Below are 17,788 nucleotides of genomic sequence, written 5' to 3' on the forward strand. Positions count from 1 at the left end.
ATGGAATATTTCTCAGCCATAAAAAGAAACGAAACTGAGTTACTTGTAGGGAGGTGGATGGACCTAGAGTCTGTCATACAGAGTGAAGTAAGTCAGAAAGAGAAAGACAAATACCGCATGCTAACACATATATATGGAATCTTAAAAAAAAAAAAGGGTTATGAAGAACCTAGGGGCAGGACAGGAATAAAGATGCAGACGTAGAGAATGGACTTGCGGACACGGGGAGGGGGAAGGGTAAGCTGGGACGAAGTGAGAGAGTGGCATGGATATATATACACTACCAAGTGTAAAATCGATAGCTAGTGGGAAGCAGCCACATAGCACCGGGAGATCAGCTCAGAGCTTTGTGACCACCTAGAGGGGTGGGATAGGGAGGGTGGGAGGGAGACGCAAGAGGGAGGAGATATGGGGATATATGAATATGTATAGCTGATTCACTTTGCTATACAGCAGAAACTAACACAACACTGTAAAGCAATTATACTCCAATAAAGATGTGAAAAAAATAATGCTTGATTATATATTAGGTGTCTTTTATCAAAATAAAAATAAATAATAAAGAACAAACAAAAACTTCATGACTATGTGTCTCACTATGACTATTATGTGAAACCATTTAAAGAATGAAAACGTCATTTGGCTGACAGCAGTCGGGCTAAATGAAAGTTGATAGAATGTAAGCTAGTCAAAATTTTGCTCAAAAAAAAAATGCAGAGGGGGAGGTAAGGGGGCGTGGTGGCTTGTGCCAGATCATGACGGAGTTTTAATTTCTCCTCAAGGGATCGAGTTTCTTTTAAAAGTTTCTGAGCACAATATGATCATAACCATCCTTAGAAAGAAACCTCTGATGCCTCAGTGTGTAGAGAAAGAGGAAGGTGGAGACCTCAGGGAGCCCCAGGGAGCCCTTAGGAGGCTGGGCCAGCAGCAATGGGGTTGGTGAGGAAGGAAACTTCCAGAAGAGACTTGGTGACTGGTTGCCATGGGAATTGGGGGCTGGGGGGAGAGGGGGAGGGAGTCAAGTGCTCAACCAATAGGTGCGGATGATGATGGCCTCAGTGAGGGGAGCATAGAGAGCGATTCACTCAGAGGAGGAGCATGGCGGGTATGATCTTGGAGAGGCTGTGATGGGAGGGTTGGATGCCAGCTGTCCATGTGGGGTGTCCCGCGGGCAGCCAGGAGTTGCTGTTCCCAGCCAGTTGACAGTGATGGCTGGCGAGGGGTAGTCAAGCCTAACCATCCCATTATCTTTTGGATTCCACGGATCGATTTGCTTCTAGATGATGTAACTTGTGGCTTCCTCCATATTGGCCCCGAGTTACATTCTGGGTCATTAAAAAGTGGGGCGGAGTTAGAAGAGAATTGGAGCAGGAAGAGGCTGCTGGGGGGATCGGAGTTGAAGGGTATTTGAGACAAATGGACATTCAGTTTTTTAACCAGTATATTTATCGATTTAATATATTTGGTGCTTTCAGAGCCAGGCACTGTGGGGAATACCAAGATGAATTACCCATGGTCTCAAAAAACTTGTAATCTGTTACTGAGCTGGGGTTTTTTGACCCTTTTCCAAAACCAAGGAGAAATGATTCTAGCATTACCTGTTTTAATTCATCATTTAATTCTCATCTCCCCTTAGGATTCCTGAGCTTTGGTGAATTCCAACTGGGCAGGGAATTGGGGGTTGCTTTTATCTTTGTGGATAATAAATACATTCTGATGACAAATGAGACATGCATATTCTAACTAAGTAGGCGGGCTTTTGATAAGAATTCCAACAACTGCCCAACTACTGCCCTTTGTGGGCAGCCTGGCTGGTCTACATAGCTCTCTCGAAGTTCTGTGCTTTGCATTTTTCCTCCTTGCAGGAACCAGTTTCTGGTTTCCCACCCACAGGATGTTTCTAGGGTGTCAGGACGTGATTTGCTTTCTGAATCGGAGCTGGAGTCAGGGCACAGAGAACCCCGGTGATGGTGGCTTCAGAACTTCCCAGGGTGGGTGTGGGAGGGTCTCCCAGCCCTGCATTGCGAGCTGGATTCTCCTCACATCTGCCCAGCACTGGGTTCTGCTCTCATCACCAAGATCAGCCCTAATGAGCTCTGTTGTTTAAACTGGGGAAAGAAACTTTTCCCCCTCACTTCCACAAAGACAGTCGGCGGGGAGCCAGGGGTCAGAGCTGTGTGCTCTGTGACATAAATAGCAGCAATTAATGGGCCCTCATAAAACACAGTGATTTGTGTGTGCTGTCCAGCATCATTTCTCTGTGAATTGGAGCTACCCTGAAATTAATTATAAAGCCAGTAGAGGATATTTTCTGCTTTCTGTTAAATAAGTATCCTCCTCACAGGCACACTCTCTACTCCAGTGCATTTACACATATACTGTTTCTACAGGAAGAAGGCGTGAAACCAATTTATTTTCAAATCTTCCCACTGGGTCATGCTAATCACTACAGTTTTCAGCCCTTTTACACCGAATTCAGGCTTGGGCTAGAGCCTCAGAGTCCTCAGTCCCTTGCTATTTTCTTCATGGCTTTTGGGATGTCCCCTCCGGCTCACCCCTGCTCAACTCACTTCAGCCAGGATGGTCACCTAGATATTATTGTTGTAATGAGATCTGCAGAGCAAGCCATCCTGTCATCACTGATAACTTTCATGAAGATTCTGTATTAGTCCACTCAGGCTGCCCTAACAAAATACCACAGCTAGGTAGCTTAAACAACAAATTTATTGTCTCACAGTTCTGGAGGCTGGAAGTCCAAGATCAAGGTGTCAGCAGGTTAGATTTCTCTTGAGGCCTCTCTCCTCGGCTTCCAGAGGGCCATCTTCTTGCTGTGTCCTCACATGGCTTTTTCTCTCTGTGAGTGGATCCCTGGTGTCTCTTCCTCTTCTTACAAGGACACCAGTCTTATTGGATCAGGGCCCCACCCTTATGTCCTCATTTAACCTTAATTACCTCTGTAAAGAGCCACCTCCAAGTAGTCACATTGCGGGTTAGGTCTTTTAACATATGAATTTGAGGGGAGACACAGTTTGGTCCATAACAGGTTCTGATATAGTTAATAGAATCTTTTTCTTCCAGCTGCACTTACATTCATTCATTCATTCAAGAAATATTTATTGAGTGTTGTCTATGAGCCAGAGACTATTCTGGATGCTGAACACATGACAGCAAAGGAGACAAAGAGCTGTTTCTTCCCTTCTAGAGCTGCCATGGGTCAGGCAGATTCCACACTCAGTCGATGAGTTCTGTAGGATTTAAGAGGTGATGAGCACTATGGGGACAAATAGACTGGATTGAGGGGATGGTGAGTGCCTGGTGGGTGTGGCTGTAAATAGGTGGGTCACGGGAGCCCCTCTGAGTGGTGACATCTCGGCAAGTCTTGGAAGTGAGGGAGAGAGTGTGTGGCCAGGGCGGGAATACACCTGTCCCATTCGTGGAACTACTGGAAGGCCCGCAAGTGTGCAGAGGGAATGAGAGGAGATGGGAGGGAGATGGGTGTCCAGGCACTGTCAGGACTTTGGTTCTTTCTCTGGGAGAAATGGAGATTCTGGGTGCTTTTGGGTGGTCCTTGCTTTGGGGGAACTTTCCTGCCCCTCTAGATTAGCTGTTCTAGAGAAGGTGACAGATGGTTCAGACAAGTTTAGGAGGGAGAAAGGGTACATGGCAGGGGCACAGGCCAGAATAAGATGTCGGGGTGGGAGGGACTTAGCGGGCACGAGGGGGAAGAATTAGGTTGCTTCTGTGGCGGACACCAGGTCCCCAGACGGCACATTTCGCCACTGGTCCTGGGTGTCCTCTCCAGCACCCCTTCTCCTTGGTGACTTCCCCCAGCTCTCAGCCAGACTCTCAGGAAGTAAGAAACTGCTTTCTGCAGCAGGATGGCTGGGCAGCTCCAGTCCACATGTGGTGAGCAGGGGACCACAATCCACCGCCTTTAGCTTAGCAGGGATTCTGAATTTCTCTGTCTGCTCTGGCTCACCCAGAGAGGGTCACCAAGGATCCTGTTCATTCCATGTCATCTAATCTGTTTTCTAGCATGGGCATTTAGTGTACATCGTCTGGCTCCTATCCGGGAATCCACAAAGCTCACATGTAAGTGGGAAGGCCTGGAGCCATCCATCCATCTTCCCTCTCCCCCGCCCTCCCTTTCTCCCTTCCTCTCTCCTTAACCTGCACAATTGTTGGCTGTGTCATTGGTCCAGTACACGTTACTTGAGCTTCTTCTCTGTTCCTGACACTGCTAGGCACAGGTCGTGGAAGGGTGAGCACTGTCTGAAGTGACAACGGGGATTGGGGTTCTGGAAGAGTGTTCTATGAAAAGGATGAGGCTTGAAGAAAGGTGAGAAGGATCCAGCAGGGCTGATCCCAAAATCTGGGAGAATTTGATGCTGTGAAGGAGAAATGTCCTATTGGAGCCCAGTGGAAAACCAGAATAGAGTAAGGGGATTATGAGTGTTGCCACGGGGGTGGGGGTGGAGTACGTGGGTGCAGCTCTAATTAGGCTGGTTAGGGAAGCCTCCGAAGGGGTGACATCTCTCAAAAGGGGAAGGGTGCATTTCCACATCACAATCACGCACGAGCTGAAACCACGTCCACAGGTGGCATCACATTTTATAATTTTAATGGTTGAAGGGAAGGCTTTTGGTCTGCCTGCCTGTGTTGTAGCTTAGGAGGGGGGAGGGCTCGAGTGGCCAGCTTACCCAAGGCAGGCATAGAGATGATCCCCAGCTCACCATCCTGACCCGCTGTAGCAGACTGCTGGGACCTTTTGTTCTTTTTTTTTTTCTTTCTCTCACATTCTTGCCCTAAATGAGCCAAGCACAGTGTGGAAGCCAGGAACGCAAAAGTGAGGAGGCTGGGCAAGTCCTGCCTTCCTGGAAATGACACTGGAGGGTGTCCCACACCGTTAAGAGTGTGTGTGATGGGTGTGACAGCTGGGGAACTGCAGGGTGGCCCGAGCCAGTCTGGGATGGAGAAGCAAACTGTAATCTGAGGTCGGAGAGAGGAGTGGGAGTTGGGAGTTGGCCTGACGAGACAGCCCTGTGTGGGAGGGAATTTCAGGCAGTGGTGGGCGGGGGTGGGAGACATCTGGGCCGGAGAGGATGGTGGTGCAGCAAGCAGTGGATGGAATGGGGGAAGAGAGGGGGTGGAGAGGTCTTAGGAGGTGGAGTTGACAGGCCCTGGTGATTAATTAGGTGGGGGACTAGGGGTGCGGTGGGTGGAGGAGGATGCACAGTTGGGGTGCAAGGACACCTATGGAGGGAGGTGCTTCAGGCTGAGCTGGGGAGCCCCAGGGAGGACCAGGGGGAAGTGATGGGTTTGGAGAGCCAGTGGACCATCCAAATGGGAGGTGTCCACGGGGCCATCAGAGCTCAGGGAAGAGGCGTAAGCAGGATGTAGGTGTTGCGACTGGTCAGCATATGGACAGTCGTAGGAGTCCTGGAAGTGGAGGAGATGGACTGTACATCCCTAATGTGAGGAAGGATGGGGCCTGGGGCAGAACCTTGGGAAGACTGGGCTGGGAGAAAAAGCAGGAGACAAGGAGGGAGAGTGACCTTGTGGACTGGGTGGTCGGGAGGCACCGGGGACCCTGATGAGGACTACAGGGAGTGATGGGGATGGAAGCTGAGTGGCAGGGGCTTCCTGGCTCCTCTTCCTGCACAAAACATGCAAATCCTAACAGTGGACACTTATCGAGGGCTTCCAGAAACGTTCCCGGTGCTCACCATCCTTCCTGGGTTTCCTCATTTATATCCCCAGCATCCCCATGAGATAGGTACAATTATCCCCCCTCCGTTTTTTATAATAGCTAGGAAACTAAGGTCCAAGCTACCAGGTGGCAGAGGCAGGCTTTGAAGTCAAGGCACCCAACCTTGGAATCTGTATGTCTGGCTGCTGTGCCGTTCCACCCTCTGAACTGCCGGGATGTGGAAAACTGGGGGAGGACAGGAAAGGAACTATCAGATCTGAGCCCAGTCCTTGGAGAATGGACACTAGCCCTTGGTTCTTACAGTTACACTCTTCTGCATAGTAGAATTGTACGATGCTCGGGTGGTCCATTAGTCTGCTCGGGTGGCCATAACAAAAGACCACAGACTGGATGGCTTAAGTGACAGACGTTTATTTTCTCACAGTTGTGGAGGCAGGAAGTCCAAGATCAAAGTACCAGTGGGGTTACTTCCTAGTGAGGCTTCTCTCCTTGGTTTGTAGATGGCCGTCCTCTTGCTGTGTCCTTACATGGCCTTTCCTCTGTGCCTGTATGGAGAGAGAGATCTCTGGTATCTCTTCCTTTTCTCATATGGACACCAATCCTATTAGATTAGGTCCCCACCCTTATGACCTCATTTAACCTTTTTACCTCCTAAAAGCCCTATCTCCAAATATAGTTACATTAGGGATTAAGGCTTCACATGTGAATTTGGGGGCAGGGTGTGTGGGCAGAGACAGTTCAGCCCATGACAGATGGTCATCTTAAACCACTATAAAAAATCTGAATTATGGCCACAAATGGGCCCGAAGATCCAAGTCTCTCTCATGGTGTACGCTTGGCATGTAGAACAGTGTCACGTATATTTTAGGTGGTTAATAAATGTTTGCTGAAGAAGGAAAGATTCACTTGAGTTTAACATACAGTATTTATTAAGAAACCAACATGTTCTGGAAAGGAAGCTCTTTTTGGGTAATTTCCATGTAAAAAGAAAATCCTGCTGATGAGAGCCTCCTATTCTCTGTGCATTCTGATTATTTAAAACATCATGGTATAAAATTGCTTTAATTAAAGAAAGGCTGAACTTACACAGCATACACTGGATAATGGGTAAAACATATATGTATATTTCTGTGATATTAAAGAGTCGTTTCTTTGATCAGTGTTTCCCTCCCTCTCCGTTGTATGGAAGATCCATCCATTTTGCATCTGCTTTTTCATTTTGGAGATTGGATATGTGAACAATCCTCTTCAGAGGAATGAATTTTAAAGGCAGTGAACGGTGATCCAGGATGAAGGGATGAATTTTAAATTCTGTTAACTCTGATCCTACGTAGACAGTCTCAACTAAGTCAATATTTAAAGAAGATGAGAGACTAGACTGATATTAAACCTCCTCCTTGGGATTTAAAAGCAACTCTATTCCAGAGAGTTCGAAACACTGAAATGAGGTTCAGGCTTCTTTTTCTTTTTTTAAAATATGCTAAAGCGACAGGTCAAGGAAATGCACATTTTTTCTTCGCTGAACTAAGCTTAAATGCTTTTCACCCTCTACAGGTTGCCTCAGTGAAAGTAAAATGATAATGAGAATAAGAATGTCAGTTTAAGGAGCTCTTACTATGTGCCAGACATTGTACTGAGTGCTTTACGTACGTTATCTTAGGTACCAATTGGTTTGTGGGAGTGTGTGCCGTGACTGGAGCCATGTGCTTTTGTGCATCCTGCATTCTAAGCACAATTCTATGTTGGAATTTTTCTCCTAATACGTCACAGGGGCCGTTAAGCATGAATACCTTGCTGCAGCTGGCGCCTCTCCTGGAGAATTGGGCTTCATGTGCTTGGGTCCCTCCTCCTTCCCGTGTGGGAGGGAGGGGTGCTTCCCATCCCTGCAAAGCACTCTGCCACCTCTTCCTTTCCTTCCTCAGGATCCTTCCCTGCAGTCACCCTTTCTTTCCTGTATCTTCTATTTCACTACCCCATAGCTGCCCTCTCCTCATCTTAGATTTACTCACTTTTTCTTTTTGGCCTTGGAAGATTTCCTTTTCTTTCTTATGAGCTTAGTTATTTAAAAGTTTGCGGATTTTATCCATCATTGATAGGTATTTTTTTGGCGGGAGCCTGGGGGGTGGGGTGGGGTGGGGTGGGGTGGGAGTTGCCATATTGTGAGAAGTGCAATTTCTTTTCTTTGGTGGCGTTTGGTCTTCGTTGCTGCGCACAGGCTTTCTCCAGTTGCAGCGAGCCGGGGCTACTCTTCATTGCTGTGCTCTGGCTTCTCACTGCAGTGGCTTCTCTTGTTGCGGAGCACGGGCTCTAGGCGTGCAGGCTTCAGGAGTTGTGGCACGCGGGCTCAGTAGCTGTGGCTCACGGGCTCTAGAGCGCAGGCTCAGTAGTTGCGGTACATGGGCTTAGTTGCTCCACGGCATGGGGGGGATCTTCCCGGACCAGGGCTCGAACCCGTGTCCCCTGCATTAGCAGGCGGATTCTTAAGCACTGCACCCCCAGAGAAGTCACAGAAGTGCAACTTCTTAATAAGAAGTTGATGAGTGATCAGTTTCAGTTGTGGTATACTGGCTCTGTGTTAATCTCTCTCTAGTAAGTTCCTAGCACCTTAAGACTTTGCTACTTACTCGGAAATATGGGGGCAATCTTTTTTTTTGCAATACATGGGCCTCTCACTGTTGTGGCCTCTCCCATCGCGGAGCACAGGCTACGGACGCGCAGGCTCAGTAGCCATGGCTCACGGGCCCAGCCTCTCCGCAGCATGTGGGATCTTCCCGGACAAGGGCACGAACCCGTGTCCCCTGCATCGGCAGGCGGACTCTCAACCACTGCGCCACCAGGGACGCCCTAGGGGCAATCTTTGAAAACTTAAAATTTCAGGAGGCTTTGCAACTTGGATCCGTCGAAGGGCTGGAGTCTTCGTTTTACTGACCTTTCACAGCAAAAGTTTCTGTCCCAATGTGCTCAGGATGCAACTCAGAAACTCCCCTGACACCCTCCCCTCCCCTCCCTCCCACACTTGAGGACCAGCTTGGGAGTTCCAGTGTGGTCTTAGGACCTGGGGCCTCAGTCAGTCTGTGCAGATTTAATTTTACTCTTTAAAACTCCCCTGACTAAACCAGTTTATCTTTTCAGCTAGAGACCGGTCATCACACTGGGCTCCCCCCAGGTAGAATTAGTGCCTGAATATCTCTGATTACTGTCAAATTAAATTAGATGCCTCCCTTTGCTGATCATTGATCACTGCCTTTTCCTTAACTTCCAATTCAGTTTTTCCCTTTTAAGTTGTACAGATGAAGTTGATTAAATGGTTTTGTGTAATCAAGAAAGGATTCCATTTTCAGTATTATCAATGCAGAGCTTATAAGTTTAGGGTCGCTTACAAGTAAGGGTGTTTAAAAATAGAGATGGGGGGCTTCCCTGGTGGCGCAGTGGTTGAGCGTCCGCCTGCCGATGCAGGGGACGCGGGTTCGTGCCCCGGTCTGGGAGGATCCCACGTGCCGTGGAGTGGCTGGGCCCGTGAGCCATGGCCGCTGGGCCTGCGCGTCCGGAGCCTGTGCTCCGCAGCGGGAGAGGCCACAGCAGTGAGAGGCCCACGTACCGCAAAAAAAAAAAAAAAAATAGAGAGGGGGCTTTATAGAAAACCTTCTCCAGGTGAGGCTGCCTAAGGGTTCTCGGTTTTCACTGAGGGACTCTCAGAATGAGTAGAACTTGGGAACCAAGATGTCACATGATGGTGGAGCAGACACCTGGTGTGTTAGTTTCCTGCTGTAATGCGTTATCACAAACTTGGTGGCTGAAAACAACAGAAATTCATTCTCTCACAGTTCTGGAGGCCAGAATTCCAAAATCGATTTCATTGGGCCAAAATCAGGGTGTCGACAGGGCTATGCTCCCTCTGATGGCTCTAGGGGGATCTGTCCTTTGCCTCTCCCAGCTTCTGGTGGCTGCATTATTCCTTTGCCTGTGGCTCATCCCTGCCATCTCTGCCCCGTTCGCCACTTCTCTGTGTATTTGTGTGAAATCTCCCAGTGCCTCTATTTTATAAGGACACTTGTGATGACATTTAGGGCCCACCCAGATAATCTAGGTTAATCTCATCTCAACATCCTTCACTTTTTCCAGATAAGGTCACTTTCACATGGTCCTTAACCATGTGAAATGGGGCCTTAACGTCTTTGGGTGACCATTATATAACCTACTCCAGGCAATTAAAGAGCTAAATAAATTATCCTAATAATAATTGTGTGCTCTGTTAAGAAAGGTAGATCGTTTTACTGCTGGGTTTTCAGACTGCTGTGTATTCAGAGTACATTTGAGAATTTCACTGCCAAAGGGTGTAATTTTCAAAACATTGCAACATAGACTTGAGGAAAGAGAGAATCTAATTGTGCTTTCCAGCACTCCTCTCTCTCTCCACCTCTACAAGATGATGGATATATATTTGTATGTATATATATATGTATAGGTATGTGTTATACATATATACACACAAATGAGTACAGTTTTTAAAGCTTTTAGTTTCATATATACTGGACTCATAGGCCAAACTACAGCCCACTTCTGTGGGCTGACAGCACCAGCCTCTCATGGCCCAGGGACAGTACAGGCCCCCAGCTTGTCTGGTCCAATGGCTGATTGTCCCCTCTTAGTCATATCTTTGGTTTAAGGGCCTGAAAATCTCCATTAATATGGGTGAAGGTGGTCCAAAGATACACACTTCTGGTTATAAGTCCTGAGGATGTAATGTACAGCCTGGTGACTGCAGTTGACAATACTGTGTTGTATATTTGAAAGTTGCTAATACTGAAGGTCTGGATAGTTCTCATCACACACACACACAAATTTGTAACTGTGGTGATGGATGTTAACTAAACTTATTGTGGTGACCATTTCCCAATATATACATATACCAAATCCTTATGTTGTACACCTAAAACTAATACAGTGTTATAGGTCAATTATATCGCAATTAAAAAAAATTTAAAAAAGACTGTTCCCCAGAAGAGATCATAGATTAAGCTGTTACAGCTATTTTTGCTTCAATGGTTAAAAAAAAAGGTTCATTGATTTGCTCAATTAGTGACCTGTTGGTCACTCGTTGTTTATGAAGTGCTGTGTGCGGTGACGGGGGAGCGGTCCCTATTTTAAGGGAGGGGTGGGAGCTTTAAATGGTACTGCAGACAGTGGGTGGGGTGAGAGCGTAAGGAAGGAGGGTTGAAGAGACTTCCTGGAAGGGAGGTGGGCCTGGAGTTAGTGTCTGCAGGACCAGGCGGATTTGAAGGGGTGAAGTGGGCTTGTGAGTGCAAGCTTGGAGAGTAGCAGAATGTGTGGTCTGGACAGTGAGGAGACCCGCCCTGGGGAAATGGGAGTCGGGGCTGGACAGTGGCAGGGCTGATGGAGAGGGAGCTTCAGGGCTGGGCTGAGGCTGTGGACCTTGCTCTGTGGGCAGCAGGGAGCCACCAAAGAGCTTTAAGCAAGAAATCAGAGTTCCAGACCCACTGATTTCGAGTATAAATTCAAGGGGCCAGGATGAGCATCAAGGAAAAGAGGTAGCACGCTGATGTCATAGTCCAGGCTAGTGGTGGATAGACTTTTATTTTATTTTATTACAAACTTCTCTCAAGAAAATAACGTTTGGGCCCCTTGCTGCAAACATGTATCTATCTATCTATCTATATCTATCATCTATCATCTATCAATCATTTGCTGATTGATCTATATCACACCTCTGCACATTGAGTGCATTATGAAGCCATTAAAAAATATAATTACAAAAAAGGAAATAGGGCTTCTCTGGTGGCACAGTGGTTGAGGGTCCGCCTGCTGATTCAGGGGACAGGGGTTCGTGCCCTGGTCCGGGAAGATCCCACATGCTGCGGAGCGGCTGGGCCCGTGAGCCATGGCCGCTGAGCCTGCGCGTCCAGAGCCTGTGCTCCACAATGGGAGAGGCCACAACAGTGAGAAGCCCGCATACCACACACAAAAAAAGAAATATATATATATATATATATATATATAATTACAAAAAAGGAAATAAATAGAAATGGAAGGTCCACTGTTTTTGTCCTGCAGCCCAGTGGCTTGGTAGCCTTGTATGAGAATGTCCCTTGGGTTGCTGGAGTCTCACGTAGAGACAATGCGTCTGGGCGCTACGAAGCAAGGTCCTAAATGAACCCGACCTGGCATGGGAACAGAGAGGAAGGAACAGTGAGGAAGGCAGTTAGCAGAAGGCATCGACATGATGTCACTGGCTGGTCACATTAGAGAGGAGTGAAGACATAGTAAGAAAAGAAGAGGGCCAAATGGTGGTGTGTTGTAAGGCCAGGTGAGTGGATTGGTGACAGCCACTGAAGGAAGGGAGAGTGGGGAAGGGTGCAGACTCGGGCGGAAGGGACAATCTTCCCTTCCCCTCCCTCGTGCCATCGTTACGTCCCTTCTCCTGTCCCTCCCTCCCCCTTCCCTCCCTTTATACAAAGCTGGAGGGTCCACACATGTGACATGTTGATTGTGGGGGAAGTGACCCAGGAGGAGCATCCAGTGGGCAGTTGAGATACCTCTCTGGACTTGGGGCCAAGAGATAACCTGTACAGTGATTCACAGGGAAAGAGGTAACCATTGGACAGAGGTGGCCTGGCCTGAGGTCCTGGTACAGGGCAGAGAAAGGGTGGGGAGGACGGACATGGGTGCCCCATCACTGGGCGTTGCATCCCTCGGCTCCCGAAACACGCCCTGGAACTGAAGATCAGGCAGATTTGGCCGTTTCAGAAATGGAGTCATCGGGGGACCCAACCTGGAGGGATGGTGGCGAGGCCAGAGAGGGAGCAGGGAGGGGCCCTTTGCTGGAGGAGAACTTGGTGTTTCACCCTGCGGAGAACCAAGTTCAACGCTGACTCTTCACGGAGGCTTCCGGACCACTTTTTGAGTTTGCTTGAGTAAATTTCATTCTCTTCCTTCATAATTGAATCTTTTTTTTTTTTTTTTGCGGTACGCGGGCCTCTCACTGTTGTGGCCTCTCCCGTTGCGGAGCACAGACTCCGGACGCACAGGCTCAGCGGCCATGGCTCACGGGCCCAGCTGCTCCGCGGCATGTGGGATCTTCCCGGACCGGGGCACGAACCCGTGTCCCCTGCATCGGCAGGTGGACTCTCAACCACTGCGCCCCCAGGGAAGCCCCATAACTGAATCTTTTGATCTTCTCTGATGTTACATCTTTCTTTTCTCCCTTGATGCTATTTCAGATAAAGTTTTTCTTCTGGTGAAGACGAGTAGCTATGTATTTTCCTAGGGTTTTGTGAATAGTCAGGGCATAAACTTTGCCTGCAGTGTCTGACAACAGCCATATTCTTGGTGTCTCCTTAGGTGGCCATAAAAGTCATCGACAAGAAGAGAGCCAAAAAGGACACCTATGTCACCAAAAACCTTCGGCGAGAGGGGCAGATCCAGCAGATGATCCGCCACCCTAACATTACCCAGCTCCTTGACATCTTAGAGACAGAAAACAGCTACTACCTGGTCATGGAGCTGTGTCCTGGGGGCAACCTGATGCACAAGATATATGAGAAGAAGCGGCTGGAGGAATCCGAAGCCCGCAGATACATCAGGCAGCTCATCTCTGCGGTGGAGCACCTGCACCGGGCTGGGGTGGTCCACAGGTAAGGGCCACTGGCTGATCGCCAGTTCTGTGCTGAATGGATGGCACTGTGTTTCAGCGTGCTCCAAGCAAGGTTGAATCCTTGCAGCATGTTTTACAGTTCTTCTGCAGTTTTGTTTCATGGACTTGTTTTGTGAGTCGGGTTAATGCTAACATGGGGTGAAAAGAATAATGTTTGAAGCCAGAGTTGCCTGGGTTTGCATCCTGGCTCTCTCCTTTCATTGTTGTGTGCCCCTGGGCTAGTTAGTTAACCTCTCTGGACCTCAGTTTCTTCTTCTGTAAAATGGGAATATTCATGATACTTATCTCGTGGTTGGTATAAGGGGAAATGAGTTAATATACAGAAAGAGGGACTTCCCTGGTGGTCCAGTGGTTAAAACTCCACTCTCCCAAGGGAGGGGTCCTGGGTTCGATCCCTGGTCGGGGAACTAGATCCTGCATGCCGCACGGCATGGCCAAAAAAAAAAAAAAAAAAAAGAAAAACTATATATTTACGGAAAGAGCTTGGAACAGCGTTTGGTACATAGTAAGGGGCATGTTTAGTGTTGACGGCTCTTATAATTATTATTTGCAAAGTAATGAGAACAGTTGCTCAGGCGCCTGAAAGAAGCATCAATGTTAAGATGGCGTGAGATTGTTTTTCAGCAAGTGATGGTGCTTTCATTGTATTTGCTTTACATATGGTAGTTGCTTAATAGCTGTTTCATTCAATGGAATTGAATCACCACGTGAAGTGTGAACTTGCCCTTGAAAGTTAGGCATGTTCTCCATAAGCCAAACCAACCTTGCAAATAATTATGAAAATCAAACTTTTTTTAAAAAAACAGCCTGTTCCTTCCTGTGGAGGAGATTTGCAAGCAAACTGAGCAGAAACAGGATTCTTAGCAGCGTTGCCGTTGGTGGTGGGTGCTGACTTTTAGTGCTAGACTAAATAAGGTCAATACGATACAATAAAATAAAAAAATGAAAGCGCCCTCTTTCTGTCCCAAGAAAGTGTTGACTTCACCAATAAATGCATAGTTCTTCCTTCATAGAGTTATAATTCATAATTACTCTGGGTTGTTGAGAAAAATTAGGGCTCATGTTTGATGCTCATTTACAAAAGCAAGATCGAGGAATTATATATATATGCACACACATACGTTTAAAATTTTTTGTATTGAGATACAACTCACAAACCATAAAAGTCCCCATTTTAAAGTGTACAATTCAGTCATTTTCAGTATATTCGCAGAGTTGTGCCTCTATCACCACTGTCTAATTTTACAATATTTCCATCACCCCAAACAAGAAACCCTGTACCCATGGGCGGTCACCCCCCATTCCCAGCCCTCCCAGCAGCCCCTGGTAGTAACCATTAATCTGCTTTCTGTCTCTATGAACTTGCCTATTCTGGACCTTTCATATAAATGGAAACAATACGTGGTCTTTTATGAGTGGCTTCTTTCACTTAACTTTACCAATGTGATTGGCACCGGGGGATGCTCTGCCTTGTGTGCCTGAATCTGGGACACTGTGGGGAGGTCCTGGGCTTGGGTGGGGGGACACTGGGAGGAGGTCCCGGGCTCGGGAGGTCCCCTGTGGGGAGGTCCCGGGCTCAGGGGCAGAGGGGTGGCACTGGGGGGAGGGAGCCAGCCAGGTCCCATTCAGGCACATCCTTTTCTCACTAAGGTAAGAAAACCTCTCCTTGTACATATTTTTAGTCACACACATTGTCACGAAATCACGATTCATTAGAAGTCTTTGAGTTTCGATCAGCAAGGAAGGGAACATTCAGAAATTTTAAGTGAATAACACTATTTTTGGCTCTTTCCAACAATACCCTTGTGTAACCTGCCGTGTCAGAGCTCTGCCGTTATTAGGAGAATGATGGTCGTAAGTGCTCCTGGTTCTGTCTTTGGTGATTGAGATGACAAAGGCAGAAACCTCACGAATGAATCAGCTTGGGTTACCCACTCGGCTGGTCACGGCAGAAAACAGAACCCGGGAAAGAGCTTTCCAAGAGACTCAAGGTGTTATTACAAGGGTTTCGTCCCGTCAAAAATCAGATGTGCACCGAGCTTGGAGCTTTGAGGACAACAAAGGGAAAGCCAGCAAAGGCTGTGCATCGCTCGCTGGTCCCTCCCACAGGAAATTCTCAACAACCCTTTTAAAGTAATTTTAACAAAATCCAATCCCTCTCAGTGCAATTACTGTCAGAATGTCAAAGGAATGAATTTAATAATGTTTTGATAGCAAAGACGGTGTGCTTTTTCTCTCTGATCTCCAGCATTCTACTTCTTCCCCCCTCCCTGGAAATATATTCACCAGCCAATAGTGGCAAAGGCTCAGATCTTTTAAAGTTAGGGAAGATTGCAAATACAGGTGTCGTTTCGGAGGAGTTCTTTATTTTCTTCTCTAGAACTCATGTTAATGAGTGTCACCTATGCACACATGGGCATAGGTGGTTAGGTGGTTGAGACAGAACAGGAAAATGTTTGTTTAGAATATATTCATGGGTGGCTGTACCTGGAATGTCTTGATTTTAAAAGGTTCTATACGTCTCATTTTTAGCAGCCGTAATCTGGCTGGTATCCCATATGCTGTAGCCTTTTTCAGTGGTGGAGAATCTTCTCCTTTATGCTACGGAGGTGGAGTGAATTTCATAAATTATGTTGAGGTTAGATTTTTCAAATGAGTAAGAGAGTTTAGATAGCGTTTCAGAGATGTCCCGGAGTCCCTAGCGGGAAGAGTTCTGAGCAAACAGATTGGATCATCCAAAAGGATTTAGGATGAATTTTGGTGGCTGCATTATATGATTTAAAGGGCTTTTGGTTATGCGTTAGAGGATGCTTTAAAAAGCACAGTTCCTGATGAGGCTGGTACGACATCGTCATGTCATCATCATCAACTTAATGCCTAGCAGAGCCCTCATTTCCTGTGAAATTAAATCTAAATATTTAATTATCTCCAGAACTATTTAAATATCATTTAAAGGAAGCAAAGCTTTAAAAATCTTGTAACTATTACAAGTAGAAGGGAAAAAAGGAAACTAAACGTCTATAAAGCAGATTTCCTTAGCTGGCAGAGAACTTCATTTAAAACTGGACCTGCCGTAGCTTCTGTGTCTTCTTCAACAGGGTTGTTGTTCACTTTTGCAAAGTTAGAATATGGTCTTAACTTCTTCATTACACCATTTGAGGATTGCCTGAGATGCTTTCGGTTTAAAATCTAATGAGAGTTTTTTTTTTCTTTTTTTCATTTTCTCTTCCGGGCTCACCCAGCAGGGTACCAAAATCTGATGATTTTCCTCTTGTACAAAGAGCGTTGACTCTTCACATCCATCATCAAGAATACTGATTCTGCCAAGAGGCTACTTTGAGATTCCTCTGTTCATTCAAAATAACAAAGTCCAATCAAACTGTACAGACAGAACATACCTGGGTAACACAGTACCGCCATCCCCTAAGCAGGAAGAGACAAGCCATAGGGGTCCGAGGACAGGGAGAGAGACACAGACGATCAAAGTGAACGGGAGCCTGTGTGTCAACACGGCTGCTCCCAGAGCCGTGTCTGTATTCACTCATCAGTATTGGGGAAGGACCTTCTGCACTTGGGAGGACTGTGGGGCAAGAGAGGGGACGCTTCTTTGTTCTCATGGGCCTGACAAGAAGCAAGCCCCTCCTGTACTGGTGGGGGGGTTTAAGAAGTTGTTGTAACTTTTAAGTTTCCTTGGAGAGGGGAGAAAAGGCAAGGCAGAAGAGAAGGGAGTGACTTCTGCTCACATCGGGGGCTGTTGAAGATACCAGGGCCTGAGCACATATCGGGAGGTGCAGGTTATATAGATCAGAGGTTTTTTGTTTAATTGAGTTTGAAAAAAACGTGACAACTTTGTGGACTGGGATGCACGGTCGGCCATGTGGATTTTAAAGCCAGACCGCCTGCGTCCACGTGCGGGGTCTACCACTTAAAAGCTGCACGGTTGCTGGACTCCCCTGGTGGCACAGTGGTTGAGAATCCGCCTGCCAATGCAGGGGATATGGGTTTGAGCCCTGATCCAGGAAGATCCCACATGCCACGGAGCATCTAAGCCCATGCGCCACAACTACTGAGCCTGTGCTCTAGAACCTGTGAGCCACAGCTACTGAGCCTGCGTGCCACAACTACTGAAGCCCGCGTGCCTAGAGCCCATGCTCCGCAACAAGAGAAGCCACCGCAATAAGAAGCCTGCGCACCACAACGAAGAGTAGCCCCTGCTCGCTGGAACTAGAGAAAGCCCGCGCACAGCAACAAAGACCCAACGCAGCCAAAAATAATAAATAAATAAAATAAATAAATTTATGAGGAAAAAAAAAAGCTGCACTGGACAAATCACTTAGGCTTTTTTGCCTCGCTTTCCAGAGCTACACAACAGATATGAGGGATTATCCACTTCATGTTGTTGTTGT

At 47.2% G+C, this 17,788-nt stretch overlaps 1 protein-coding gene across 2 annotated transcripts in view; it reads left to right on the top strand.

Moving 5' to 3' along the window:
• The window catches only part of HUNK (hormonally up-regulated Neu-associated kinase), a gene marked incomplete at its 5' end in the record, with an annotated part of 115,553 nt that overhangs the window by 36,633 nt on the left and 61,132 nt on the right, over positions 1-17,788 (top strand). For both annotated transcript variants that reach the window (XM_082624572.1, XM_082624573.1), the window contains one exon: positions 13,070-13,362. In XM_082624572.1, the coding sequence (XP_082480698.1) occupies positions 13,070-13,362 (293 nt within the window). The remainder of the gene's footprint in view (positions 1-13,069; positions 13,363-17,788) is intronic.

The sequence above is a fragment of the Mesoplodon mirus genome, assembly GCF_964341445.2.
Source record: "Mesoplodon mirus genome assembly, chromosome: 6".
Lineage (NCBI taxonomy): Eukaryota > Metazoa > Chordata > Mammalia > Artiodactyla > Ziphiidae > Mesoplodon > Mesoplodon mirus.